This window comes from Mustela nivalis (assembly GCF_964662115.1).
Source record: "Mustela nivalis genome assembly, chromosome: 4".
NCBI classification, from domain to species: Eukaryota; Metazoa; Chordata; class Mammalia; order Carnivora; family Mustelidae; genus Mustela; species Mustela nivalis.
Window position 1 is genome coordinate 120,913,130 of NC_139023.1, and position 27,896 is coordinate 120,941,025.

General features: G+C 39.1%; 1 protein-coding gene across 9 annotated transcripts in view; it reads left to right on the top strand.

Annotated features, from left to right (window-relative positions):
• The window catches only part of WDFY3 (WD repeat and FYVE domain containing 3), a 274,260-nt gene that overhangs the window by 234,626 nt on the left and 11,738 nt on the right, over positions 1-27,896 (top strand). For all 9 annotated transcript variants that reach the window (XM_082726684.1, XM_082726677.1, XM_082726676.1 and 6 more), the window contains 15 exons: positions 836-984; positions 4,377-4,497; positions 5,020-5,105; positions 6,870-6,950; positions 9,478-9,532; positions 9,750-9,869; positions 11,212-11,329; positions 12,535-12,641; positions 14,223-14,376; positions 18,488-18,579; positions 18,806-19,018; positions 22,084-22,231; positions 23,553-23,707; positions 24,646-24,804; positions 27,099-27,278. In XM_082726684.1, coding sequence (XP_082582810.1) covers positions 836-984; positions 4,377-4,497; positions 5,020-5,105; positions 6,870-6,950; positions 9,478-9,532; positions 9,750-9,869; positions 11,212-11,329; positions 12,535-12,641; positions 14,223-14,376; positions 18,488-18,579; positions 18,806-19,018; positions 22,084-22,231; positions 23,553-23,707; positions 24,646-24,804; positions 27,099-27,278 — 1,938 coding nt within the window. The remainder of the gene's footprint in view (positions 1-835; positions 985-4,376; positions 4,498-5,019; positions 5,106-6,869; positions 6,951-9,477; positions 9,533-9,749; positions 9,870-11,211; positions 11,330-12,534; positions 12,642-14,222; positions 14,377-18,487; positions 18,580-18,805; positions 19,019-22,083; positions 22,232-23,552; positions 23,708-24,645; positions 24,805-27,098; positions 27,279-27,896) is intronic.

Sequence of the window (27,896 nt, forward strand, 5' to 3'; positions counted from 1 at the left end):
TGAATCCTGCGTCTTGGAAAGAAAACAATACTTACATTGAGAGACTTAGCAACTCTTTCTTCCTACGAGGAAAATACAACTTCTGCCAAATTTGGCTTTTTACAATGGCATAGCAGTCTGCCAGGCAAGCAGGAGCCCAGGTTGGGAGCAAAGAGGGACAAATGCCATAGTTCCCACCTGGGAGCTGCTGTGGAAAAAGATAAAATTGAGCTGTGTGGAAGGGACGATAGCCAACAGCTTCTAACACGCTTACATACATGATCTCAGTAACTCTCACAACAAACCATTGTATATCTGAAATTCACAAACAGACACAGAGGCCCAGAAAATTAAGAATTTTGGCTAAATCCATAACTAAGTGACAGGATTGGGAATTCATTCAGGTTTGTTAGACTCAGCAGACCTGACTGTTTTCATTCTTGTCTCACAAGGGGCACAATCCTAAGCCCCTTACATCCACACTTCAATTCTTTTTTTTTCCTGCTCTGTTTATTGTATCAGTCTCCTTCCTTATCTAACACGTTCATCGCCTCTGGAACCTAGTACACACGTCCCTGCCACACAGTTAGTAATGTGAAAAGTGGGAGAAGTGGGTTAGATAGGTAAAAGCACAGGTTGGTTTATGGATGTGAGTAAAATGGTTGTCTGCTTTTACTGGACTCAACTGCAAATCAGATGTCAGTTTTAGCTGATTCTTTTTTAACATGCTTAAACTCAGGGGATGTTTTGCCTATTAAAACCATATTTAAAAGCATTTTGTTTCCATTATATCAAAAAAGAAACTATCAGTTTTTTGGTTAACTCTGTTAATAAACGTTTATGGTTTTCTTCATAGATTCAGCACATGTACCGCTGTGCTCGAGTCCAGGGGCTGGATACCAGTGAGGGGCTACTTCTTTTTGGTAAAGAGCATTTTTATGTGATTGATGGATTTACAATGACAGCAACCAGGGAAATAAGAGATATTGAAACCTTACCTCCAAAGTAAGTAAATGAATGAAGAGACACAACATATAGCTGTCTTGAAAACAGCAGTCTATTTACCTAGTTTTGTTTTAATCCAAAAATCGTGTTTTAAGTAATGTTATCTTTCAGTTTGTGTGTCATTAAGTATTCACAAGAGTAATAGTTATTTCAAGGTAAGAAAATATTTGCCTTATTTATCAAAATGAAAAATAAAATTTTTTGTTCTGCATTAACAGTACCAGACACCAAGTTCCTTATAATCTGTGTATTTTATAAACTTACTCAGAACTTGCAAATTGTTTTTAAATTTTAGTACAAACACAGTTGTAGAGAAAATGCAGGTAGCTACACAATTGTCTAACTAATTGGAAGTGTTCCTGTCCTCTGAGCACCCTCGAAACAGCGTGAGTAAAGCACAGGCAGGATTTAATTGAGTTTTATTTTCCTTGCCCTCTGCCAGTCCTGTGGGATGAGAGTGGGGAACAGAAACCCAGAAGACAAAGCCAGCAGGAAGACAGAAAGTTTAAGGCTTAGAAAGCCAACATGCTCTTCTCTCTTTAAGGCAACACAGTCACAAAATATAATTTTTAATATTTTTTTTCTTTTATTTTTATCCCCAGGGGTACAGGTCTGTGAATCAGCATTCACCAAAGCACATACCCTCCCCAATGTCCATAACCCCACCCCCCCTTCTCCCAACCCCCCTCCCCCAGCAACCCTCAGTTTGTTTTGTAAGATTAAGAGTCACTTACGGTTTGTCTCCCTCCCAATTCCATCTTGTTTCATTGATTCTTCTCCTACCACTTAAGCCCCCATGTTGCATCACCACTTCCTCATATCAGGGAGATCATATGATAGTTGTCTTTCTCCGCTTGACTTATTTCGCTAAGCATGATACGCTCTAGTTCCATCCATGTTGTCGCAAATGGCAAGATTTCATTTCTTTTGATGGCTGCATAGTATTCCATTGTGTATATATACCACATCTTCTTGATCCATTCATCTGTTGATGGACATCTAGGTTCTTTTCATAGTTTGGCTATTGTGGACATTGCTGCTATAAACATTCGGGTGCACGTGCCCCTTTGGATCACTACGTTTGTATCTTTAGGGTAGATACACAGTAGTGCAATTGCTGGGTCATAGGGCAGTTCTATTTTCAACATTTTGAGGAACCTCCATGCTGTTTTCCAGAGTGGCTGCACCAGCTTGCATTCCCACCAACAGTGTAGGAGGGTTCCCCTTTCTCTGCATCCTCGCCAGCATCTGTCATTTCCTGAGTTGTTGATTTTATTATCAAAACCACTATCTCATTGTGGTTTAGATTTGTATTTCCCTGATGCCGAGTGATATGGAGCACTTTTTCATGTGTCTGTTAGCCATCTGGATGTCTTCTTTGCAGAAATGTCTGTTCATGTCCTCTGCCCATTTCTTGATTGGATTATTTGTTCTTTGGGTGTTGAGTTTGCTAAGTTCTTACGGAAGATATTAAGGAAGTTCATAAAAGGACACTAGTCCTTTATCTGATATGTCGTTTGCAAATATCTTCTCCCATTCTGTCAGTTGTCTTTTGATTTTGTTAACTGTTTCCTTTGCTGTGCAAAAGCTTTTGATCTTGATGAAATCCCAATGGTTCATTTTTGCCCTTGCTTCCCTTGCCTTTGGTGATGTTCCTAGAAAGATGTTGCTGTGGCTGAGGTCGAAGAGGTTGCTGCCTGTGTTCTCCTCAAGGATTTTGATGGATTCCTTTCGCACATTGAGGTCCTTCATCCATTTTGAGTCTATTTTTGTGTGTGGTGTAAGGAAATGGTCCAATTTCATTTTTCTGCATGTGGCTGTTCAATTTTCCCAACACCATTTATTGAAGAGGCTGTCTTTTTTCCATTGGACATTCTTTCCTGCTTTGTCGAAGATGAGTTGACCGTAGAGTTGAGGGTCTATTTCTGGGCTCTCTATTCTGTTCCATTGATCTATGTGTCTGTTTTTGTGCCAGTACCGTGCTGTCTTGATGATGACAGCTTTGTAATAGAGCTTGAAGTCCGGAAATGTGATGCCACCAACGTTGGCTTTCTTTTTCAATATCCCTTTGGCTATTTGAGGTCTTTTCTGGTTCCATATAAATTTTAGAATTATTTGTTCCAGTTCTTTGAAAAAGATGGATGGTACTTTGATAGGAATTGCATTAAATGTGTAGATTGCTTTAGGTAGCATAGACATTTTCACAATATTTATTCTTCCAATCCAGGAGTATGGAACATTTTTCCATTTCTTTGTGTCTTCCTCAATTTCTTTCATGAGTACTTTATAGTTTTCTGAGTATAGATTCTGTGCCTCTTTGGTTAGGTTTATTCCTAGGTATCTTATAGTTTGGGGTGCAGTTGTAAATGGGATTGACTCCTTAATTTCTCTTTCTTCTATCTTGTTGTTGGTGTAATTTTTAATATTTTTATGTGGAGCAAGGGGCCCATGGATGTCATAATGTGGCCCTGACTGTTGAGGAAGTATTCGAAACCTGTCCTAGGAAGGAACCGTAGAGACAGTGTCTATATTCAACAGTGTGAGGTGTTCAAAATGTAGAAATTATACTTTGTGACTGTGTTGCTTTAAGGATGAATATATTCATATTATACATTAAACAGTTTCTTCTACCAAAAAGTTCAATTTTTTTCTTCTGATTTAAAAAAAAAAAAATTAAAACATTTCCTCGGGCCCCTAAAGTAGGTGGGTCTGGGGCGCCTGGGTGGCTCAGTGGGTTAAAACCTCTGCCTTCAGCTTGGGTCATGATCCCAGGGTCCTGGGATCAAGCCCCACGTTGGGCTTTCTGCTCAGCTGGGGGCCTGCTTCCACCTCTCTCTCTGCCTGCCTCTCTGCCTCCTTGTGATCTCTGTCAAATAAATAAAATCTTTAAAAAAAAATAAACAAATAAAAGTCGGTGGACCGGGGCAACTGGGTGGCTCAGTGGGTTAAAGCCTCTGCCTTCGGCTCAGGTCATGATCTCAGGGTCCTGAGATCGAGCCCCGCATCGGGCTCTCTGCTCGGCAGGGAGCCTGCTTCCCCCTCTCTCTCTGCCTGCCTCTCTGCCTACTTGTGATCTGTCTCTGCCAACGAAATAAATAAAATCTTTAAAAAAAAAAAAAAGTCAGTGGACCTACGCATGCACTGTACCAGCTGTGCCTAGTACATAAATTGGACCTGATAGTGGGATTTTTTTTTTAATCATATTCATCAAAAGGGCTTCTTAGTTTGCTCACTAGCTAATATATTATATTCTCTTAAACATATTTTTTTGGACTTAGTATTGTGATGTATTGTTCCCTCCTCATATATTGAAAATAACACACCCTTTGTTGAACAGTGAATTTATCTCTTGCTGTGTTTTTGTTTATCTTTTTTCTCTTGGCTTCTTGTAGTATGCATGAGCCAATTATCCCCAGAGGAGCCAGGCAAGGCCCCAGTCAGCTCAAGAGAACATGCAGCATTTTTGCATATGAAGATATTAAGGAAGTTCATAAAAGGAGGTATCTCTTGCAGGTGGGTTGATTTAGTAGTACTAAACATTTTGTCATCTTCCTTTTTTCAGAGGAGATATTATTTAAAACTCATACTTGCCATGAAAACCCTTAATAGGACCTACCCTGTCCCTTACAGAATTTCCTTAGATAATTTTATGACAGGCAAACTCATGTCTCATGGGAGCACAGCTCAATATAATACATCTCTCTCTCTTTTTAAGCACAGCCTAAAGCTTGAATGATAGCTTTATTATCCATCTTTTCATATGCATGCAAATCAACATGTGTCTTTTAATATAAAAATTTTCCAATTAGAGTTTTTGAATTATATTACCAGTATTCTATAAAGATTTTTGAAACAAAAATTGAACAGAGCACATTGGCTCTGTTTATTTTGTAATTTAATCTGCTGGGAATTCATGACTCTGAAAATGTTTTTGAAAAAGTTAACTTCTTCAACATTGTAGATATTCATAGTGGAAAAGTTAATATATGACCTTGTGTGTTTTTTTCTTAATGTTTTTCTCTTTGAACATTTCAGCCTATTGCTGTGGAGGTTTTCTCTGGAGATGGACGGAATTACCTCCTTGCATTTCAGAAAGGAATTAGAAATAAAGTCTACCAAAGGTATTGTTGATTAAGAATACTTGATAATGCTATCATGGAAGGGGAGGTAAGGGAAACTAGTACCAAATAAGCTAGTTTTTGAAAGTCTAGGATCTTGAGATCAGTGAATTCTTGGAGAAAAATGTTTGTTTCATTTTTGGCAACATGTTGAAACATGATTCTTCTAATTATCTTTTAAAGCAATGCTATTCTGTTGTGAAATACTGTTTATCTTTCTGGTCCCTGTGGTAGATACTATCAAATGCTGCATATCATTGAATCCTGTGTCTTTAAATGTAAAAGAATGAGGAAACTGTAGCTTAAAAAAATAGTACTTCAGGTTCAAAATAGGCTTCTTTCCTATTTACTAAAAAAGAAGACAGTTCCATTTTGCATTGCATGCATTGCATCGAATGCAGAGACCGAGTTGCCCTAGAAATTATATTCATATGAGACCTTCCTTGGCCTTGGAAGAGAGATTGATACCTTCATCCTCAAAAAAGTAGCATAGCCAAATAAACCAGTTTACCTAACCTAATCATATTTTACTTTTGGTAAGCTGTATTCAGAATTTGCCTTGTGAAAGAAAAGTAGTATGAAAACATGGTGCTCAAAAATATTTCTGTTGGGGGCGCTCGGTGGGTTAAAGCCTCTGCTTTCAGCTTAGGTCATGATCTCAGGGTCCTGGGATCAAGCCTCACATCTGGCTCTCTGCTCTGCGGGGAGCCTGCTTCCCCCCACCACCCCCTCCACCCCCCGCCTGCCTCTCTAACTACTTGTGATCTCTGTCAAATAAAGAAATTAAAATCTTTAAAAAAAAAATTATTTCTGTTGGGTGTATGAATAATGAGACTTTTATGAATGGATCACAGATACGAGAGACCTTCTAATTATTTGAAGGGTGGTTTGGGTAGCAAGCGCTCTACTAAGGGAATTTTTATATTTTACCTTATTTCTATGAGGAATGTTTAATGCCAAGCAACATAGCTTATCATTTTGGTCCAGTAATACTACCTGTGAGCACAAGGGAATGAGGGGGGGTTCATCAGACAAAGTGCCTGTGGATGGTGATTGGTAATCCAGTCCACATGTTGGGAAGAGCCAATAAAGGGACTGAAATTTTACCTGTTGTATTCACTTCTAAAGGCGATATTGTTTTCAACACTAGGAGATTGTTTGCTCTTCCTAATTAGCAGCTGTTACAAGATGAGTTTGTCTTTCTCTGAAAAATGTCTGTGTATGTGCTAAGTTCAGGGTCCACATCTGTTCTAATAATTTTCCTATAACTCTCTTCCACCTTTAAAATATTTATGTTGACATTGTGGGCAACTCTGAAAAAAATGTAGAAGTGTCACATAAAGTTGCTTATTGTGTATGTGTCTTCATTTGCTTAGTGTTGTCCCTGTTCTCTCAGTGTTTTGCTATCCTCGTTACTTGCTGTCATGTGAATATTTAGCTGTTACTCACTCGTTAAGACTTCATTAAGTTGACTCAGTTTCTGTGCATCAGTGTTGCAAGGCTTTTTCTTCCAGTAATATGACAGCATATTTAAAATCCAGAATGATAGATTTTGCTGTGGCCTTTTATATTTGGCTTGGAAGCCATCATCTGACCCTTTCTAGTAACAGATTCCAATTATTGTTTGTTCCCTTTGCCTGCTGTTGACTGGGTGGGGGAGGGGTAAATGCAGCAGTCAAGGTCTGAATGTATCCGCCTTTCTGAGGTTCCCATTAAGTCCCGACTTTGGCTTCATTTCTAATTTTATGCTGTTTTTAAATTTTCCAGGTTTCTGGCTGTCGTGCCATCTCTAACTGACAGTTCAGAGTCTGTGTCTGGGCAACGACCGAACACAAGTGTGGAGCAGGGGTAGGTTGATTGGTTCTTACATCATAGTTTAATAGTGATAGTAGGATGGTTTGCATCTGCACAGTATTATTTAATATTTTGAATGAGTGTTTTCTCCTCCTAGTGGTTACACAGAATGTTTTAAATACTTTAGAACACAGAATGTTCTAAAAACTTTAGAAGAAAAAGGCACGCTGTGCATGATCTTTCCTGTCAGATCAGCACTCAAGGTCTGATCGATTTCCTTGAGTCCGTTAAGCAGCATACGGTCCTGTGTGTGTAACTGAGCTCACACTCTAGACAGATTTTTATTCTGCTTCTCCCATGCAGTGTTGTATGTAACTGTTACCCCTGGGATTACAAAATTATTCAGAATGTTACTTTTAACTTAATACCTATTCATGGTATGTATAAAGCATTCTCTTATTTTTGGATACTTTATCTTTGTCAGATTTCCTTGTTCTAATAATGCAAGTATGACTGCTCATGATTTTTTTGGGTAAAATCCCCTTGGTGAAAAAAAGAGGTATGAATTTTAAGGCTTTGATAAGCAAAATCAACTTGATTTTCATAAAAATTAAACATAGTCCACCACTAGCGGGTAAATTTATTTCCCTCAGTAGATGGTTGTCAACTTTTTATATTTATCTTTTCATTTTTCCTGGTTTTATAAGATGCTTTCTCAATTTTTAAATGTGTATTTCTTTCATTTTCATAATCTTGAGCACTGTATATGTTTGTTAGCCATTTAAAATCCTCATTTGTGAGTTATCCATAACTTTGCCTGTTTTTTCCCGAGTTCTTTTTTGGTGGTGGTGGTGATGGTGGTTTGACTTTCTTTTTTAATTGAGATACAATTGACATATGATTATAGTAGTTTCAAGGTATACAACATAATGATAGGATATTTGTGTAATTGAGAAATGATCACCATGGTAAGTCTGCTTGACATCTTCTCTGAGTTCTTGCTATCCATTTGATGGGATTTTTCTATAATAATGTATTACTATTCCCTTACTTGTTATATTTGTTGTAAATTGCCCGGTTTTCTTCTTAATTTTGTTTTTTAATATTTAAATTTTAACTCTTGTTTTTATGCGTTCAGACCCATCAGTAGTTCCTTTATGCTCATCTTACTTGCTTTTAATCTGAGAAAGTCCTTCTGAATGATACAGCCATTTCAAGAATCCATTTATAGTCACTCAGGAACTGGTAGCCATTTATATAATTCATTGGAAAAGAAGCAGTGCTTTTGGCTACAAATGATGCAACATGCAAGAAAGTGATTTAAAACTTTACTGGGGATTCTCTAATTTGTAAATAAAATTTGATTCTGGTCTGTGTGCATCTAACTATATTAAATATGTGTGTTTCTCTTTTAAATTGTTGCTTTTCTTTTTCTTTAGCTGAGGCTTAGCAAATACAAATGCTAAATGGGTGCTTTTTTTGACCTCAGATTATGTTCCGTTCCTAATCATTTGTATTGTTGTTAAGAGAAACAACAGGAAATAAAAGTTCCCCTTTCACCACATTGAGCCTTTTTTTCTACTTGTAATTAAATTGCCAGTACTTTCACCTGCTTACATAATTTTCAGTTTGTTATTTCATTGTTCTTGCTACTTTCTGTGCTGAGCTGGCAGTTCTTTACTTAAAGATCTGTTAAAAGTTCAAAAGCAAGAAGCAGAAATTCATTTCCAACTTCATCTTTTCAGTTGTTCCCTTTCTTATAAAATTGAGGAGTCAACATAGCTCTTTTTCCAGGGAGAGTTCCTATACATTTGGTTTGCCTGATGGGAAGAACTTACCTAGAAATGGAAAGGGTTACCTCTACTGTTGAGCCAGAAATCTTTAAGAACTAAGGTTTATAGATCTGTTGATTTCTTTTCAGACAGTAAGATACATAGTTCAGTGCTTTCCTATGGGTGATTGTGTTCAAATCACAATCTTCAAATCATTAGTAACGAATACTATGAAGGTGTTAAACCTTAAGAAGGGTTTTACAGCATTCCAGGAACGTCTGATACCCAAAAAAGTCTGTAATTCCAAATGACCCAAACAGCAATGACTTTCCTCTCATAAATATTTATATTTTTATTCACTCTCCAGCTTCTCTTTTAAGAAATGTGCTAAGTATACTATTTCAGCTATTCCAATTTAATGTCTTCGCACTTCTTTATGTACAGGTTATTGTAAAAGGTAGACGGTTGGACTAGGTCATTGTTTTTCAAGTTCTTGGTATAACCGAAGGTAAAAAATGAACTTTGTATTGCATCCCAGGACCAATAACAAACTGAGTTACAAATTCTAACACAAAATTGACTGGAAATACTTTCGCTTACTATAAATGCTTTTCAGTGTTCTCTGTTTTCTTCAATTGAATTCCCTGTTATTTCATATTTCAAAATGTTGGTTAAAACACACTAAGACTCATTTGTAATAGGTCTTCCATGGTTTGAAAATTTCCTGGACCAGATAAAAATTTTTCAACTTGATTATTGCTCAGATTTAAAATTATATTGCCTGTAACTTAATCTTTTCTTGTTTTTAGGTCTGGGTTGCTTAGCACTTTGGTTGGAGAGAAGTCTGTGACTCAAAGATGGGAGGTAGGCTTAATGAAAATACAAGTTTCATTCATAATTTGCAGTTAGATGGTATAAGTTATACAGTTGAAAGCACTTCAACAATCCATAAAATACATACATTAAAAAAAACTTTGTGTTCTTTTTAGGAAAAATAAAAATACAAAAAAAATAAAAATTTTTAAAGTGAACATAGTAGAAATAATGGTCCTGAAATAAATCTTTGTTGATCTTTCCCAAGAGAGGTGAAATCAGCAACTTCCAGTATCTGATGCATTTGAACACTTTGGCTGGCAGGTCGTATAATGATCTCATGCAGTATCCTGTCTTCCCCTGGATCCTTGCAGATTACGACTCAGAGGTAAATAAACATTTTGTGTAAGTGGAACACATCTTCAAAAAGTAATTAAGAAGTACTTAACTTGCTCAGATGTTTTACTTGGTTTATAATTTATAATTTAATTTATAATTTTTAAAATTTTAATCCCTCAACGGGCACTTGTTACAAGAAGATGAGAAGAGTTTTAGCTTGGACTTGTACAAAGTTTAAGTCATTGACCAATTTTTCAGATATTTATGCTTAAATATCTGTTTGGTTTTCTTAAGTGCTAATTTGTATCCCCTAGTGGGTGCCTCTCTGTACTCTACACTGCAGCTGGTTTCAGAAACACTAATTGAGTCATCACTGTTTAAAATTACTCAGTAATTAAAAAAAAAATTACTCAGTAATGGTCATCACAATTTGGAGAGAATTTAGAAACCTCAGCACAGTACCCTTCTTCCCAGAGTAGCTCCTACATGTATATCCCTTGAGCACAAAGACAATCCTGTATCTGTCAATTCCCAACCCCTAGAACGGTGCCTGATACTTAGCATACAATTTAGTTTTTGTTGAGTTAACCAAAGTTAACCAGTATTGATGAGGGATTTTGCATGTAGATTTTGACTTAATATTCATGGATGTGGGTTCATTTAAAGTACAAGTTTGGCAAAAATGTTTGGCCGTGACGCCCTTTAAAAGGACATTGATTAAATACTGCCCCCCCCCCCCCCGCTGGTGCATATCCCACATTTTTACTTTGAAAACCCCAGGTGGTGAATTTGTTTCTCTTTTAAGTATATGAATTAAGTCAGTTAGAAATGAACTTTTAAAATAATTGGTGGAAGATAGACTGAAAGATTCCATCTCATTTGGAAGTCAAGTAGTCTGGTATGCTGTCTTTCAGAGGTGAATGAGTTACCAAGTGCTCTAGTTCATTTCACTGCCCGATCACCTCTAAGAAGGGAATGCTCAGAAGTGAAGTTGGGGTGAAATGGGGGAGGAGAGAAGAGAACAGAAAGGAGATTCGGTGCTCCAGTTACGTGGGTGATGGAGATAAAGATGAGTCCCAGGCTTTTGTGTCGAGTCCCCTGCCATGTCCTTGCCAAGACTGGGAAGGATTTTCCCTTATTCCTCATCTCCAGCCTGGATTCTGAGTGTCTTCTGTGAATTCTTAATTTCCAAAGTAGTTAACAAGCTGCCATGTGCCTGTCTATAAAATACAGATAACCAGTAGGTACATAGCTTGGTTTTGGAGCCCCGTTCTGCCAGTGGGACCTCAAACGTTTATAAATCACTGTCATCTGTTATAGCCACTGTACCTACATTGGCGAGAATGAAAGGCGTATAGTAATTTGGAATTGGATTTCATTTTGTATTTTAGGAGGTAGATCTTACTAATCCCAAGACATTTAGAAACCTGGCTAAGCCAATGGGCGCACAGACAGATGAACGATTAGCTCAATATAAGAAGCGGTATAAAGACTGGGAAGATCCTAATGGTAAGTAACTTTTCTTGTCATTGGACTTTGTGCCTCAGTTGCAAACATAAAGCCATTATTTAGTGGTCTGCCATCCCTGTATCTTTTCCTTTATCTTTGCTTATGTATCATTACATCTGTGTAAGTTATAAATTCACACATGTATACAGCTATCAGATTTTGCATGCCAACTGATGGCCATGCTTAGAAAACGTGTTTTAGGTAGCTTATCAGGTACTGGCAGAAAACTGTCTGCTTTGTATAGGTCAGAAATTTCCCACTAGGTAGATAACCTACCTTTAGCTCTAATCCTATTTAACCCAGAAACTACAGTTTCCTTAATTATACTTTTAATTTTATTGAGAAACTTTTTGAAATCCTTTGCTTTAAAAAAAATAAAATAACAATGATAATAATAGTAACAACAAGAACAACCACCACCTCCTGAAACTACACTTCATTACTTATTATGTTTAGTGTTTTGATTTTGTGTTTTGTTTTAAAAGACGATTTGAGAAAGAGAGAACATGCATGCACAGGCGTGTGTGAGCTGGGGAGAGGCAGAGAGAGGGGAAGAGCATCTTAAACAGACTCCCCACCGAGCACAAAGCCCCATGCAGGGCTCCATCTCACAACCCGGAGATCACAACCCGAGCCATAAGCAAGATAACCAACTTCACCACGCAGGCCCCCTGTTATGTTTAATGTTTCTCATGTGTCTGCCCCCCACCACCCTCACCGAATGGGTGAACAAAGGAGGAAAAAAAACTAAACTTAAGCCTAAAGGTATTCCCTGTGTGGACCCTTTTTTTCCTGCGAAGAAGAGTATGTAATAACAATTACGTAATATTCATAGATAATAATTTAGAGTAATAGATCGTTGCAAAGCCAGAACATCCTAAAAAGTAGCTGTAAGTCAGTATCCTGCTTTAGTGGAAGGTGGTTTGCTGTTAAGGCTTACCTATTACACTAACCCTCAAAACGTGAATTCCTACATGTGCTAAATTTGTGAGGAAAGGCACTGAGTTATACTTAATTTGGATTACTGCCAGGTATGTAAGTGAGGGGCAGCGGTGCAGTAATGTTCTCACACTACAAACACCAATGCCAGTTGTGTTTAGTGTTACAGCAATCACAGGCGTTAGCATTTTCAAGCCTATTAATACCAATTTTATTTTTCACATTTACTCTTTTGTTTTCAATTATGTTTTAATTTTTTTGAACAGGAGAAACTCCAGCCTACCACTATGGGACCCACTATTCATCTGCAATGATTGTGGCTTCATACCTAGTAAGGATGGAGCCTTTCACACAGATATTCTTAAGGCTGCAGGTAAAACTCTAAATTTAGCATTTTTCTATTTTATTCAAGCCTCCTTTCTATTTAAAATTGGTGTGTGTGTGTGTGTGTGTGTGTGTGTTTTAATGTTGTTATCTTGCCTTACAAGAAGTCCTATGAAGTTTCAGTCACAAAAAGTAGTGAAACATAATTCAAATGGCATTTCACTGTATCAGAATTGTTGAGTAAAACAAGAGCCAGGGTCCTTTAGTCAAAGAAGCAAATACCATGTGCTTTCCAGCCAGGTATATGGAATTCAGACTTACCTGGTTTAAATTAGCAACAAATGTTTTAAAAATATAGTCTAGCTCATTTGCTGTCTTCTTTATTATAACTGCTTTCCTCCATATTCTCTTTCATTTATTCAGCAAATATTTATTGAATATCTACTATGTACCAGACACTGTTCTAGGTACGTGGAAGATATCAATGAATAAAAACAAAAGCCCTACTTTGTACAACATACATACTTTAGTTGAGGGAAACAGACAAGAAAAACAACAAAGAAATACATCTTAAAGTGTTTTAGAATACAATACATGCTATCAGAACATACGGATCAGGGAAAGGGACTGGGAAGTACAGAGTACTAGTGGGTGGTAGAAAAGGGTGCAGTGCAGTTTGAAATAGAGCAGTCAGAGTAGGTCTCCTTGAAAAGTGGCAAGTGAGCAAAAATTTGGAGGGCATGAGGCAGTTACTCATGCAGCTATCTGGAGAAAGTGTGTTCCAGGCAGAGGGCCCCAAGCCAAGCAAGTGGCTGAGATGTTTTAGGATGAGCAGGGAGCCCACTGTGTCTGGAGCAGAGTAAGTGGAGGGGAAATTCAGAGGATGCCCTCAGACAGGTAACGAGTCAGATTGTGTCAGGTCTTGGTGTCGTAGTGTATGGACTTTGGTATTTTCCCGCGGTGAGCTTCAGTGTAAAGACAGATACACTGTGTCCACTGAAAACACAGCAACAGGGAGTTCGACTGAGGAAGGTATATCTGTGAGGCTGTGTAAGAAATCCCTTTTCTATTTGAATTTGTTATATATATCAAAAAGTTATATATAACTTTCTTAGTTTTTCTTTCTTTCTTAGTTTTTCACCTAATCCTTAACATTGTGAGCACTTGAATGTCATGTTAATTTATAAAATCAGTCTAATATATATATACACACATATATGTGTATATACACACAAAACTTGAATATTTTCAACTGTAGATGGCTACATTAGAATCTTGGTTGGTTTTCTTTAAGAGAGCATCATGAAACTATGGAAGAATTCATGATTCATATTTCATATTCTTGCCCTCTCAATAAAAACTCATTTTTTAGTGACTTTTCAGAGTCTTTGTATTTAGGTTTCACTTTGATTACAAAATACATGTATTAAGCACTTTGTCAGAAACACCCCTAAAAGAATTCATTTTCTTTTTGTGATTATTTAAAATTTTGTGTGTTTGACATAGGATGGGGGAAAATGGAATTGTCACCAAATGTATTTACTTGGGTTTATCGAGCCCGTGAGCTTGACAGAAGCCATGAGGTGTGGCGATGGGGCTCTAACAGAGCAGTGCCTTCTTCCATCCACAGGGAGGCCACTTCGACCTGGCTGACCGGATGTTCCACAGTGTGCGCGAGGCCTGGTACTCAGCATCAAAGCACAACATGGCAGATGTAAAAGAACTTATCCCCGAATTTTTTTACTTACCAGAATTCCTGTTCAATTCCAACAACTTTGATCTAGGTATGTACAGCTGTGGTGCTGTCATCGGAACACTACCCTGGAAAGGACCAATAGAAATGTGACTTTCCTGAATAGTGTCTGCAGTACGCACAAACAAGGAAAGACTTCCTTGTGGTTTCAGCAGCTGTTATTTACTATAATTGGGTGTGTGGGAGTAAATATAAAAGGAAAAATACATTTATGCCCAAAATAACTGTTTCAAATGTGGAGTCTTGGGAAGATTTAAAAATTGACACAGATTGCATCTAATGCTCAGAATATTATGATTTCAATAAAAACAAAGGGGAGGTGAAAATTTATTTAAAAATCCTTATGGTTGAAATTAATAGCCAAAAATGATATATCCACATTTTTTGTGTATTGTTTTAATCTTACGTATTGCGGGAGGCATTCTCACATTGCATGCTGATATGTTTTAAAATTAGAGTTTTAGAATAACTTCAAGTTAATTTCTCTTTTTTTATCGTGTTAGGTTAGTATTATCTAGAAAAACAGAAACAAATCAATAGTCCTAAAAAGGAGAGAAATTTCGTCAGTACTCTGCTCTCTTTGTATAATCCAGCAGTTACAGGAAATAGATTTGATTTTGGCTGCAGTTTTTTGGAACATAGTTTGCTGATCTAGGTTTCTGAGTATTTCTTTTAAGACATATCAAAATTCCATTGTTTCCACTTCAGAATATTCCTGCCAGACTTTGTTCTATTTTTGTATATTTTTCATACTTCATATCATATTTAAGTGTTCAACATATAAATCATTTCTATACTACCTCAAAGTTTGTTAACAGAAAATTTAGAGAAGTGTTCATATCTGATACATCTGAGTGATTTTTCTTTCTAAAAATAGTTTTTTAAATAATTTTTGTTGCTTGTCCTTTGGCAGTTCTAACTTTGTGAAATTATAGCTCCAGAGCTAATTGGAAAGGTAGTAAGACTCTCTTAATAGCCCCAGCAAAAGACCTGAAATTGAGTCCAGTCCAGACCACTTACAAACTGAACTAAATTATCCAGTTTTATATAAATAAATTAAGAAAGAGTCATGTATTTTTGTCATGCTCATCTTCATAATAAATCATCTTCTTTCCATGAAATCACACACTTTAAAAAACACTATTCACATATAAGAGCTAAAAGTGTAAACAAAAAAAAAGCTAAAGCTATAAAACTCTTAGAAGAAAACATAGGGTTAAATCTTAATGATCTTTTATTTGCTGATGCCTTGTTAGGTAGGATATAACAACACAAGCATTAACAACTGAAAAAAAATGACTTGGACTTGATCAAAATGTAAAACTTATACATCTAAGAGCATTATGAAGAAGGTGAAAAGAACACCTCCAGAAGGGAAGAAAATATTTGCAAGTGATGTATCTCATAATGGCCTAGTGTCCTGAAAATAACTCTTACAACTCAACAGCCAAAAGATAACCCAATTAAAAAATGGGCCACTGACCCAGGTAGACATTTCAGAGAAGTTATACAAATGGCTGTGAGAAGATGCTCAACATCATTAGTCATTAGGGAAATGCCAGTGAACATCGTGTAGGTACCACTTCACATCCACTGGGATGGCTATAGTGAAAGCAAAAAAGCCACAACAACATAAAAGAGCAAGAGTCGATGAGGGTGTAGAGAGAGCAGAAACTTCATGCACTGCTGGTGGGAATGGGAGGTGGCTTAGCAGGTGTGGAAGACAGCTTAGCTTGGTGGTGTCTCAGAAGTTAAAACTGAAATCACCATATGACCCAGGAGTTCCACTCTGAGGTCTATATGCAAAAGAACTGAAGACAGGGACTCAAGCAGAGTACCTGTCCACACCCGTTCAGACCAGCATTATGTACAATAGCCAGGTGGTAGGAGCAGGCAGGCCACATGTCTGTCAGTGAATAAACAAATTGTGAAATGCACATACAGTGGAATGGTACTCCATGGAAAAGTGTGAATTACTGATACACACTATAACACAGATGAACCTCAGAAACATGATGCTAAGTTAAAGAAGACAGACACAAAAGATCATATAATGTATGATTCTCTTCCTATGGAATATCCTATATAGGTCAGTCTTATAAACAAAGAACACAGAGTGGTGGTTACCCAGGATGGGGGGAGCAGACAGGAGGAATGGGGAGCCACTGCTTAATGGGTGCAAGACTGCCCTGTGGGGTGATGAAAATGTTTTAGGGCTAGATAGAGATGGTGGCCACACAAAATTATGAATGTACTCAATGCCACTGAATTGTTCACTTTAAAGTGGTTAACTTTATGTTAGGTAAATTTCACTTCAATTACTTAAAGAAAGAAAGAAAGAAAGAAAGAAAGAAAACCCCCAAAACAATGTTTACTATTTTTATTATCTTTAAGTGGTATAAAACAAAGAGCTGGCTCTGGGATGAGTAACATTCCCCCCGGTCTTCTTATCTTTATACCCTTGGATATGGATCTACATGGAAGAGAGCTGCAAAGTACCAGAATCAGACCAAGAGTATACTACAGAGTGTTCTCTTTAAATTTTAAAATTGCCGCTAGTGCAGGTGAAATAAAATGATACTGTTTAAATATTAGGGATGATTAGCACATTTTTTAAAAAGTAGATTATATGTCAAGTCTGGAGACTTGGGTGGAATTTCAAAGGGAGTGGATGCGGGGTATGAATGAGGGGGAGGGATGGTAATAACTCGATTGTTTTATTTTTTCTTAAGTCATATGGTAATTTTTCCTTGGTTGGAAAAGTGAAGACATCACTTTAAACTGATTTTTATGTTTCTCACTTAATATCACTTTGTCAATAAACCATCAAATACCAGTGACAAGAACAAGATTGTTTCTGTGGGAAATATTTTTATTGGCCCTCACTTGAAACTGCCTTTGTGTTCTAGAATTTGAACAATTGTACTTCTCTGAAAATGTCTAATACAGCTGTTTACCTAACCAACTACTGTTGAACTAGTGAGTCAACATTATTATTCATAGAGTCATTTTTTTTACATTGATCACCTGATTTATATCTGGGAAAGCTGTAGGCTAAAATTAACTTTTTGGCCTTTACTTCCAAAAAATGAAAAGATAGGACCTGTTTCCTGAGATGCCAGTCCCATTTAATATGTTTTGTGGTAGACAGGTTTTATAGCAAACACTTCCTTTAACATTTTTCACATTGTCTAGCTATGATTTTTAACAGTTTCCATGGAATAAATATCACGTGGTATGCATTTTTTGTTTCTGCCAGGTAGCCCCATAGTTTTTCCAGATTTTTTTTTTCAATTAAATGATGTACTAACAGCAGAAGCTTACATTTCAGGTTTTATTTTTTTAATTAGAATCCTTACAGCAAAATATATGTCATTTCTACAGAGCTCTCTCAAGAGTTGAAGAATCAGAAATAGGAAATACCACATGTGTTGCATATATTTCCAGAAGACTGGTATTTTTATTTCCTCTTTAGCAAAGAGAACACTCAAACTCCTCAGTGACGGAGTAGTTAGGTATTCCTTCAGTAACCTCTTCCATGTGAGATGCAAAATTTTGTCAAAACATTAAGAGAAGAAATTCAGTACTGGTTTACTGCTGATGACTCACCAAGCTCTAAGCATTCAGGAAAAGCCCAAATAATGGAAGATTTAAGAGAAATTGCTAATGATCTTCCAAATGCACAGTCCTGAGGGGATAGAATTTGAGCAGTTTTTACAAACTCAAAACAGTAGGTTCACTGTTTCGTTAAAAAGGAGTCCTGCAGTCAGTTAAATTTCAGGAATATTGTGTCTAATATCCCTCCTGGAGAGGCGCTCTGCCTCTGAAGAATCTTACAGGAAGAAACATGTTTAACTTTGCATAACTCAGCATTTTCTGAAGTCACTTGACAGGGTGGGTCCCTCAGATTTGCTAATGCTTAATAATCTCTCTGAGGGAATTCTCTAAGAAGCAGACCTAGGGAAAAGCCGAGTAGCTGATCTCAGGGTCCTTTCTGATGGTAAAGTTTCATAGTTCTGGTAATGAATTTAACCCACTATTTCTGTGTTACTTTAATATAAAGTTACTATTTCTTTATTTACCATCTTGCTTAACTTTATTTACCATCTTTCATTGTCTTTTTAATTTATCTAATTGCACAGGCTGTAAACAAAATGGCACTAAGCTGGGAGATGTTATCCTTCCACCGTGGGCAAAAGGGGACCCACGGGAATTCATCCGAGTCCACCGTGAGGTAATGGGAGCATCCTTTGTGGTTGAATTTGGATTTCAGTGGGTTGTTGATCACAGTACAAAGAGAGGGCCTTGAGCAAGATACCACCCATTTATTCAAATTACAGATATTGTTCTTACAATTTTTAGTTATTTCAGTTCCTTATGGTCACTGGCCAATTCCTTTTGCTTTCTGAACAAGTAGTAAAAGTCAGCCTATGACTGAATGTGTGTTTTTGAAATTACAGGCTTTGGAATGTGATTACGTGAGTGCCCATCTGCATGAGTGGATTGACTTAATCTTTGGCTATAAACAGCAAGGCCCTGCCGCGGTAGAAGCTGTAAATGTCTTCCACCATCTTTTTTATGAGGGTCAAGTGGACATCTACAACATAAATGACCCACTGAAGGAGACAGCCACTATAGGGTTCATTAATAACTTTGGTCAGATCCCTAAACAGGTATGGATATTCTTATCATTGATGCTCTCAGTTTCATTTTTTAAGCTCTAGTATTGCTGTAGATGAAGAATGACCATATAGCAAGTTTAGGCTAAGTTTTTATTGAAGAGCCCTGCCACCTAATAGGTTCAGTAGCTTCCACGATTATTGTTTTCTCCTCCTGTTTTGCAGGCTAGGTAAATAGAAATGTTGTTCAGAGAATTTCCCCTCAGACGAGTACAGGGAGTGCTTTCCTATATCTGCCCAAGACCTGCAATCAGGGAAGAAGATGGGGTCTGGGGGTCTACAGCACACAGGATGGGGTTCCATTCCAAGACCAGCAGGAAGCCAGTGCTGACACTGAGCAATGAAAGGCATGGTCATATTTAGACTTTATTATTTATTTATTTATTTATTTATTTTAAGAATTTGTTTTTAAGTAATCTCTACACCAGTGTGGGGCTTGAGCTTACAACCCCGAGATCAAGAGTCACATGCTCTACCGACTAAGCCAACCAGGTGCCTCCATATTTAGACTTTTTTTGTTGTTGTTTTTTAGGTTTTATTTACTTATTTAACAGAGAATGAGAGAGACAGAGAAAAGAAAAAACACAAGGCAGGGGAGAGGCAGAGGGAGAGGGAGAAGCAGACTCCTCACTGAGCAGGGAGCCCGACATGACACAGGACTCTTCTCAGCACCCTGGGATCATGACCTGAGCCAAAGGCCAATGCTTAACTGACTGAGCCACTGAGGGATCCCCATACTTAACTTAGACTTGAAAGATCATTCTGTCTATGTACATTAACTAGAGTTAAAATAAAAACTGAAAAATAAAGATCATTCTGTTCATAGTCTCATACACATGCCTACACTCTAGGGGAACTAAGTTAGGAGCAGAATATCACCTCGGAAGCTCTTAGTGACAGTGGAGGGGACAGACAACAGTGATCTGGATTAGATTAGTGATGCAGGTGTGATGAGTGCTCTCGTAGGAGGGTGCTTGTGTGGGTGTGCCAAGAACCAGCCCATCACTAGCTGCTCTGACCACTGTCTGGAACCCAAACAGGAAGACCGAGATCATGGCCACCCGGCACCCACATGCGGTAGATCCCTCACCTTCACGGTGAGCACAGCCCTGTTAAGAGACTTCATGCGCCGGGCACACCAGGATGGGGTGATGCACGAGGAGGATCCAACCCCAAAGGAAAGGCCCTCTCTGCTGGCCTTTCAAACTACCTGCCTTTCCCAGGTGCCCCAGGTCTACACTTTGGCCTCCCCGTCCTTCTCTGTTCCTGCCCCCAGATACCTCTCTTGGACTCCCTTTTTGTACATTAACCAACTTAGAGGTTTCCAGGATCGATGTTTGGGAACAATCAGAACAATGGCCTTTCTCTGGATGACAGATAGCAGGAGAGCCTGTAACTGCACCGTTCACAGTGCAGTCTGATCTACCAACCAAGTAACTGTGTTTACTTTGGAGGGGTGGTACAGAGGGAGAAGGAGAGCCCAAGCAGGCTGCATACCCAGCCCGACGCAGGGCTCGATCCCATAACCCTGAGACCAAGGCCTGAGCCAAAACCAAGAGTTGGACGCTAACTGACAGAGCCACCCAGGCACCCCAGAATTGTGTTTGCTTTTAAACTTGACTGCTTATTGATAAACTCCAATCCCAGCTGAAGAATTGTAGTTAAGCCTTTCCTTTTTTCTGAGGGTTACAAGCACAGGAACTGTTTCATACCCTCTGAGAAACAAATATTCTGACCAGAAAAATCAAGACACACGCACTGTCACAGATTTTAGTCCCACTTTTGACTTTAAGAGGCAGACTTAAACTCTGAGCCTGGGAACTATAGTTCGAGAGACTGATAGAGTCCTTCAAAGTATGCCGTTCTAGAAAATCTAGGTCTAACGGTCAGCATATCCATACATTGTTATAAACCCTGGCCTGGTGAGGTGTTTTATCCTTAGGTCCTCTTAAAAGTTCTTCAACAGGAGCTCAGTCGGTGGCTCAGTTAGTTAAGTGTTGGCTTTGGCTCAGGTCATTGTCCCGGGGTTCTGGGATCGAGTCCTGCATCAGGCTCCCTGCTTGGCGGAGAGCCTGCTTCTTCCTCTCCCTCTGCCTGCTGCCCTGCATACTTGTGCTTGTTCTGTCTCTCTGTCAAATGAATAAATAAAATCCTAAAGAAAAAAGAATTTATTAAGGTGATATCTGTATAAAAAAAGTTTTTCAGCAAATGTCCATTCATGAACATGCTTTAAAGTAGGGGAGTCCTTTTATACAACTGTAGAGTCTGTGTCATTTAGAGAAAATAACAGAACCCTGAAACATGTAGATAGGAACAAGGGGTTTAAATGTTTGGGTGCCTAAAATGTCTTTCTCTTTACAAAGCATTTTTTCTTCTGGAAATCCAGAATGTCACATTCATAAAGTATCAAGGTTTTCTAGTCATTTTAAGTCTCATTTTATCTAAGATTGTCCAAATATCTTCCTCAGATAACAGTTTTCTAACAGAAATGGCTCTGTACCTATTTCGAAGATCTACAGTATTTAAAAAATAGTCACCTTAAATGACTATTTTCTTTTTTTCCCCTTACACCACTGCAAAGTAAAAAGAAGGCATTCATACTTTCAACAAATTAGTAGCATCTAAAAGACACCTAAATGATGTCACATAAAGAAAGGCCGTGTTGCCAGAAATAACTCAAAGAGAATGTCACTCTGCCCTCAGTGGTACAGAATGGTGTCTGACTATAAAGAACTGGTTACTTTTTAAAATTATTGGAAAGTAATGGTTGATCAACTATAGTTTGAGATTTACTCCTGAAAAGTCAGGAGATCAGAAGAGCATTGAGCATGGTGGTAACCCAGGTTTTCATGGTCCCACCCCTGCTTACTAAGATGGGAAACGTCCAGTATCCTTCTGAGTCTCCTTAAAAGTTCTTTCCTTAAATGGGAAAGGTGATGATGTTGTCCTTAGTGGTCATTGTGAAGTGTAAGTGAAATAAAAACATAATACTTGGCATGTAAAAGGGTTCAATAAATGTTAGCTTTCATTGTAAAACGTGTCATCCTCTCTCATCCCAGTTATTTAAGAAACCTCACCCTCCAAAGCGAGTGAGGAGCCGACTGAATGGAGACAGTACGGGTGCCTCTGCTCCCCTGGGGTCTACAAGTGACAAGATCTTTTTCCATCACCTGGACAACTTGAGGCCTTCTCTAACACCTGTAAAAGGTGAGGTGACAGGAAGTCAGCCTTTGCTTCATGATTCTATGGGAGTAGTTAATAGTCACACATGTGATTAGCCTAACACATGTGCCTGAAAACATTAGTGTCGGTTATAATGAGTGCTATACTTTTTATGATAAATCACCAAATACTTGTTAGATTTTCTCCTTTTCCTTTTGTTTTTTGTTTTTTTTTTTTTAATTTTTTATTTTTTATCCTTTTGTGTTTTTTTTTGGTTTGGGTTTTTTTGGTCTGTTGGATTTTTTCATCAAAAAGAACCAAACAGATTTCTCCTCCCTGCTACGATAGCGAAAACTCAAATAGACCAAATCTTGTAGCTCGGCTTTATATTATATATGCAGAAAAACCTTTGTAATCTTCATTTATATGTGTTCTGCCAATTTAGAAATAGCAGTTGAAAGACTGCATTTTTAATATGCGAACTTAAAGTATCTGTCTTTTATCTAATATGATTATGAGTTATCTAAAAGTACCTTCTCAGGACGCCTGGTTGGCTCAGTCCATTAAGCGTCTGCCTTCAGCTCAGGTCATCACGATCCCAGGGTCCTGGTTGAATCAGGCTCCCTGCTCAGTGGGGAGCCTGATTCTCTACCTCCCTCTGCCCCCCACACACTCACGCTCTCCCTCTCTCCCTGTTTCTCTTTCACTCTCTCCCAAATAAGTGAATACAATCTTAAATAAGCAACAAAATGCTTTTCCAAGTGTATATTTTTCTTAGCGTGAACAAAGGTTTTTGTAGAGTCTTGAGGTTGCCACTGTTAAATCTAAACATTGGAGTGTCAACGTCTGGTTAATTAATAGGCTGCCAGCTCCGAGCCATGTTGCCTCATGACATGGACCGGCCTGTGCCAGCTGCACTCAGCGCCAGTGATGGTCATGGAGCACTGGTGTGCTCAGCAGAGAGTCGGACCACTTGGGGGATGGCATGTCCTTCCTTCAGGAAGTCTTAGGCTGGATCTCATGTGGGAAGTGCTGCAGGCCCAGATTGGTTGAAGGTCTGTGTACAGATTCTGGAGAGCATCCCAGATTACTTTGTTCAGTCCCGATGGTCAAGAAGACAGGCCAACTGCTAGGAGCCAACCCCAGGTGGGTCAAGAGACAGGAAGGCCGGAAGGAAGCCCTGCAGAACACCTGTCAGGGTCAATGTCCATCATGCAGAAGCCAGCCTCTCCCTCTAAGGTCATTTTGTCCTAATGTATGTGTTAGGAGGCTTGATTCATAGGAATATTTGAGATGACGGCCTCTGTAGGATCATGAGGTTCATTTTCCTTGTCCCTATTCTGATCTGTTGATTTGTTTTTTACAGAACTTAAGGAGCCTGTGGGCCAAATAGTGTGCACAGATAAAGGCATTCTTGCAGTAGAACAGAATAAGGTTCTTATCCCACCAACCTGGAACAAAACTTTCGCTTGGGGCTATGCCGATCTGAGCTGCAGGCTGGGAACCTATGAGTCAGACAAGGTTTGCATTGTTTCTTGCTCACTCGTTTAATCTTGCTCTTCTGTGGTTTGGATATCCTGCTTGAAAGGGGTGGGAAGAGCCCAGGCCAAGGGCTAGTCACCTGCTCCTCCAGAGCCCAGAGGAAGGGAAAGCTTCACAGCATGAGATCAGGTTAAAGAAGCTAGTGGACAAGGTGGGTTTTCTACAGAACAAGCTGCTTTTGAAAAGTTGTGTACTGAGTTCTAACAGTTTCCTTCCCCCACAAAGAGTTCCTCCAAGAGGTCCTTAGCCAGCCAGGTAGTCAACATTTTTGACCACTACAAGAGCCTCTTTATGGTGAATCACTGAAAGCCCACTTACTGCTTCAGTAAGCTTAAGTGGCAGATGGAAAACCCATCAGCCCATCACCCAGATGGCAGCAGCCTCTGTGTGGAGTCCCACATCAGCTCTTGAGAGGCACTGGGTTGTGCCCTTCTGGTGCTCTGTGCTTGCCCTCTGCTGGTCCCCTCCTGATAGCGGGCAGGATCTAGTTTGCGCAAGTCTGTGCATTGCGCTGTGACACAACCCTGTGTAGTTAACCTCATTAAACGGCAGCCCTCCTGATTCCCGCTTACCTCTAACTGGATACAGCAAACACATCCTTCTACCAGATTCTCCCCTGGATCATAGACAGCATCATAGTCGGAACGTCATTTTCTAGGACTGGAGAAGCTGGAGACACCCACTAGGAGCAAAGTCCTTGTCATTATGGTTTCTCACAGCAGCTGTAGTTAGGAGGCCGTAGGTTCATGGCAGAGCCTCAGTGGAAATGCTGCAGAGTGAATCCAGCCCGGAGTGTACATGCATTTGCCTGTGAGGTGCCTGCCTGGGGGCTCTCCTTCACTCAGTGTGCTCACTGGGATCCAGAAGTTGATAGTACTTGATGGCACCTGTGTCTCCCGTCTTGTTTTATTTTACAGGTGGTGACTGTTTACGAATGTTTGTCTGAATGGGGCCAGATTCTCTGTGCAATCTGCCCCAACCCCAAGCTGGTCATCACAGGTGGAACAAGCACAGTTGTGTGTGTCTGGGAGATGGGCACCTCGAAAGAAAAGGCTAAGACCCTCACTCTCAAACAGGTAACAGAATAAACGGAAGATCGACATACCCATCCTGGCAGCCTGCACTCTAGAGAAGCCTACAAAGCTTCTTTAATTCCAAAGTGCTTCATATATAATGGACAAAATAAAAAAAAAAATAATGTTCTTTTGCTAGAAATGGGTCTTTAAATAAAGGAAATGAAATCAGGCACTAGTATTTCTAAAAATGATCTAAGCTGGTCCTTTCTTAAAATCTGAAGCAAGCTGTCTTTAGGTAATATATTATTTAATATGGGGAGCTTGGGGGCTCAGTCAATTGAGCATTTTTTAAAAATTTTTTAAAAAGATTTTTATTTATTTATTTGACAGAGAGAGAGCGCAAGTAGGCAGAGGCAGGTAGAGAGAAAGAGGGAAGCAGGCTCCCTGCTGAGCAGAGAGTCTGATTCGGGACTCCATCCCAGGACCCTGGGATCATGACCTGAGCTGAAGGCAGAGGCTTAACCCACTGAGCCACCTGGGCACCCGAAAGTTAGATTTTTGACTGCGTCAGGAGTCGGTACCCCTAACCTCCATGTTGTTCAGAGTCAGCTGTGTTGCCCATAAATTGGATTTTTCTAATCAAAATTATGTTTGCTATTGATTAATATTATTTTCCTTCTGGGCAATTTCCATTCAGCCAAACCAGTAACTCTTTGATTCTTTATCTCTTTCCTCATTTATCATTTGATTACTTATTACCTACTTTCACAAAATTTTATCTAAAGCAAATACTGTTTATAATTAGGCCATCTTTTTTTAACATTTGATTTGTGAGTGAATTTGCTATAAAGTTTTTTTGATGCAATATACATCTAAGTGTATAAGACAAATTTGAGAAGCAGTGTAACAATATCTGTCATTTATTGAGCACTTACTAAGTTCAGAGCATTATGGTAGGAGTTTAAAAATGTAAAACTCCAGTCCTCACAATTCTGCAGGGTAGTTGATAAACCCTTTTGATTCCTGGAAATACCACCACTTGAAGAGATTCAGACACATGCCCCAGTCACATTTAGTGTAGAGCCAGGATGTGAATTCAGTTCTGTGGGACTCTAAGGCTATTTTCAAACCAAATTTAGACAGTGGTGTCTTAAATGTCTGTGGAAGGGATGGAACCCCTTGCATTTACACCACTGGTCATGTGTATCAGCCAGAAACGTCAGTGGTTGCTGAGTCTAAAAATGGGCCACATAAAAAGATAGTGTTGATATGAGCAAATGCAGGGTTCACATTGTAGTTTGCTGATCCAAACTCTCTGGCTCACAATATTTTCCATTTAGAAAATGGACTTTGAAGCTAGTGTCCCAGCCAGTAAGCCCTCAGGAAAAGTCACTTATTTAAAACAGCCTTCTGGGGTTTACTAAGCATACAGAAAGGATTTATATATGACCAAAAATTGTAAGCCAACTCATTATTTAAGTAGTTAAATACTCAAGAACTTTTTTTTAAAGATTGTATTCATTTATTTGAGAGAGAGACAGAGTGAGAACACAGGCAGGGTGAGGGGCAGAGGGAGAGGAAGAAGCAGCCTCCCCACTGAGCAAGGAGCCCCTTATAGGCCTTGATCCCCGGACACTGGGATCATGACCTGAGCCAAGAGCAGATGCTTAACCGACTGAGCCACCCAGGTACCCCAATACTCAGGAGCTCTTAACAGTAATCTGAATCTTCTCTGAAATGCTTGTTCTCCCACATTGCCATTTCGTTGGGTCCTGTTTCTCTTCATGTTCTAGCAAAAGACAGAAGTTCCTGTTCTAGTCTGAACAGATCTCTTGGGCACAGATGTGTCCAGGTGAGTAGCAGGAGCTCAGCACACTTCCCTTCATCTTGCTAGGACCATGTACCATCACCATGCAGGCCTCACTGTGTGTGCATTTTTTTAAAGATCCATCCAGTTTTAGTTCCTTTGATGAACAGGAGACAGTGGCAGAAAAGAATCAATGCCCAGTTTAAATGCTGTTCTTTGCGGGGGCCATAGCTAATGCATTTCCATGTAGAAATGAGAGGAAGAAACACAAACTGAGTTGCAGCTGCTATTCTCCCTTCTAAGATTCTAATCCAGGTCTGGGAAAGAAGTGATGTAAAAGGGAGGTCAGAGCCTCCAGAGTCCCCCAGACTTCTCTGTTCCCCTGGCAGGTTGAGGCATGTATAGTCGGTAAAGAAGGAAGACATGGCAGACACTGCTACTGCCAGCACACGCTCCCCTCACTCCTAGTACATCCAGGACCTTCTGGAGCCCCTCAAGGAGCACAGTCATGGTGATCAGCCTCGTATTTTTCTGTTCTACTTCATAGGCCTTACTTGGCCACACGGACACTGTCACCTGTGCCACAGCGTCATTGGCCTATCACATAATTGTCAGCGGGTCCCGTGACCGAACCTGCATCATTTGGGATTTGAACAAACTGTCCTTCCTAACCCAGCTCCGAGGCCATCGAGCTCCAGTTTCTGCTCTTTGTATCAATGAGTTAACAGTAAGTATTCAATTGCCCACTTGGTTTATGGTTGGGAAGACAAGTATTTCTGGCTAATATAAACAATAAATGGCTCTGTTTTCTATGTTGATAGACACTCATTTCATAAATGCTACTACATGTTTTTTGATTTATGCAAAAAGAAAATGGATATTAAAGTTTGTAACTCAAATACCTTAAAATACATTTACTGCTGCATACCTTAAAGAGCAAGATTTGGTTAAAAACTATGTTCTAGAATAGGCTTTTTTTTTAAAAATAAGGAATTTGTTGGATCTATTAAGAATGTTAAAATTGTGGGACGCCTGGGTGGCTCAGGGGGTTAAGCCTCTGCCTTCAGCTCAGGTCATAATCTGAGGCTCCTGGGATCCAGCCCCGCATCAGGCTTTCTGCTCAGCAGGGAGCCAGCTTCCCCCCTCTCTCTGCCTGCCTCTCTGCCTACTTGTGATCTCTCTCTCTGTCAAATAAATAAATAAAATCCTTAAAAAAAAAAGAATGTTAAAATTATGTTGAAATTTTTATGAAATACATTCAGATTCTTTATTTACTATGTAAGGTAAAAAGAGTACCATTTGGGTAACCAAATGAGCAGAATTGTTATAGGACTATTTTGCAAAG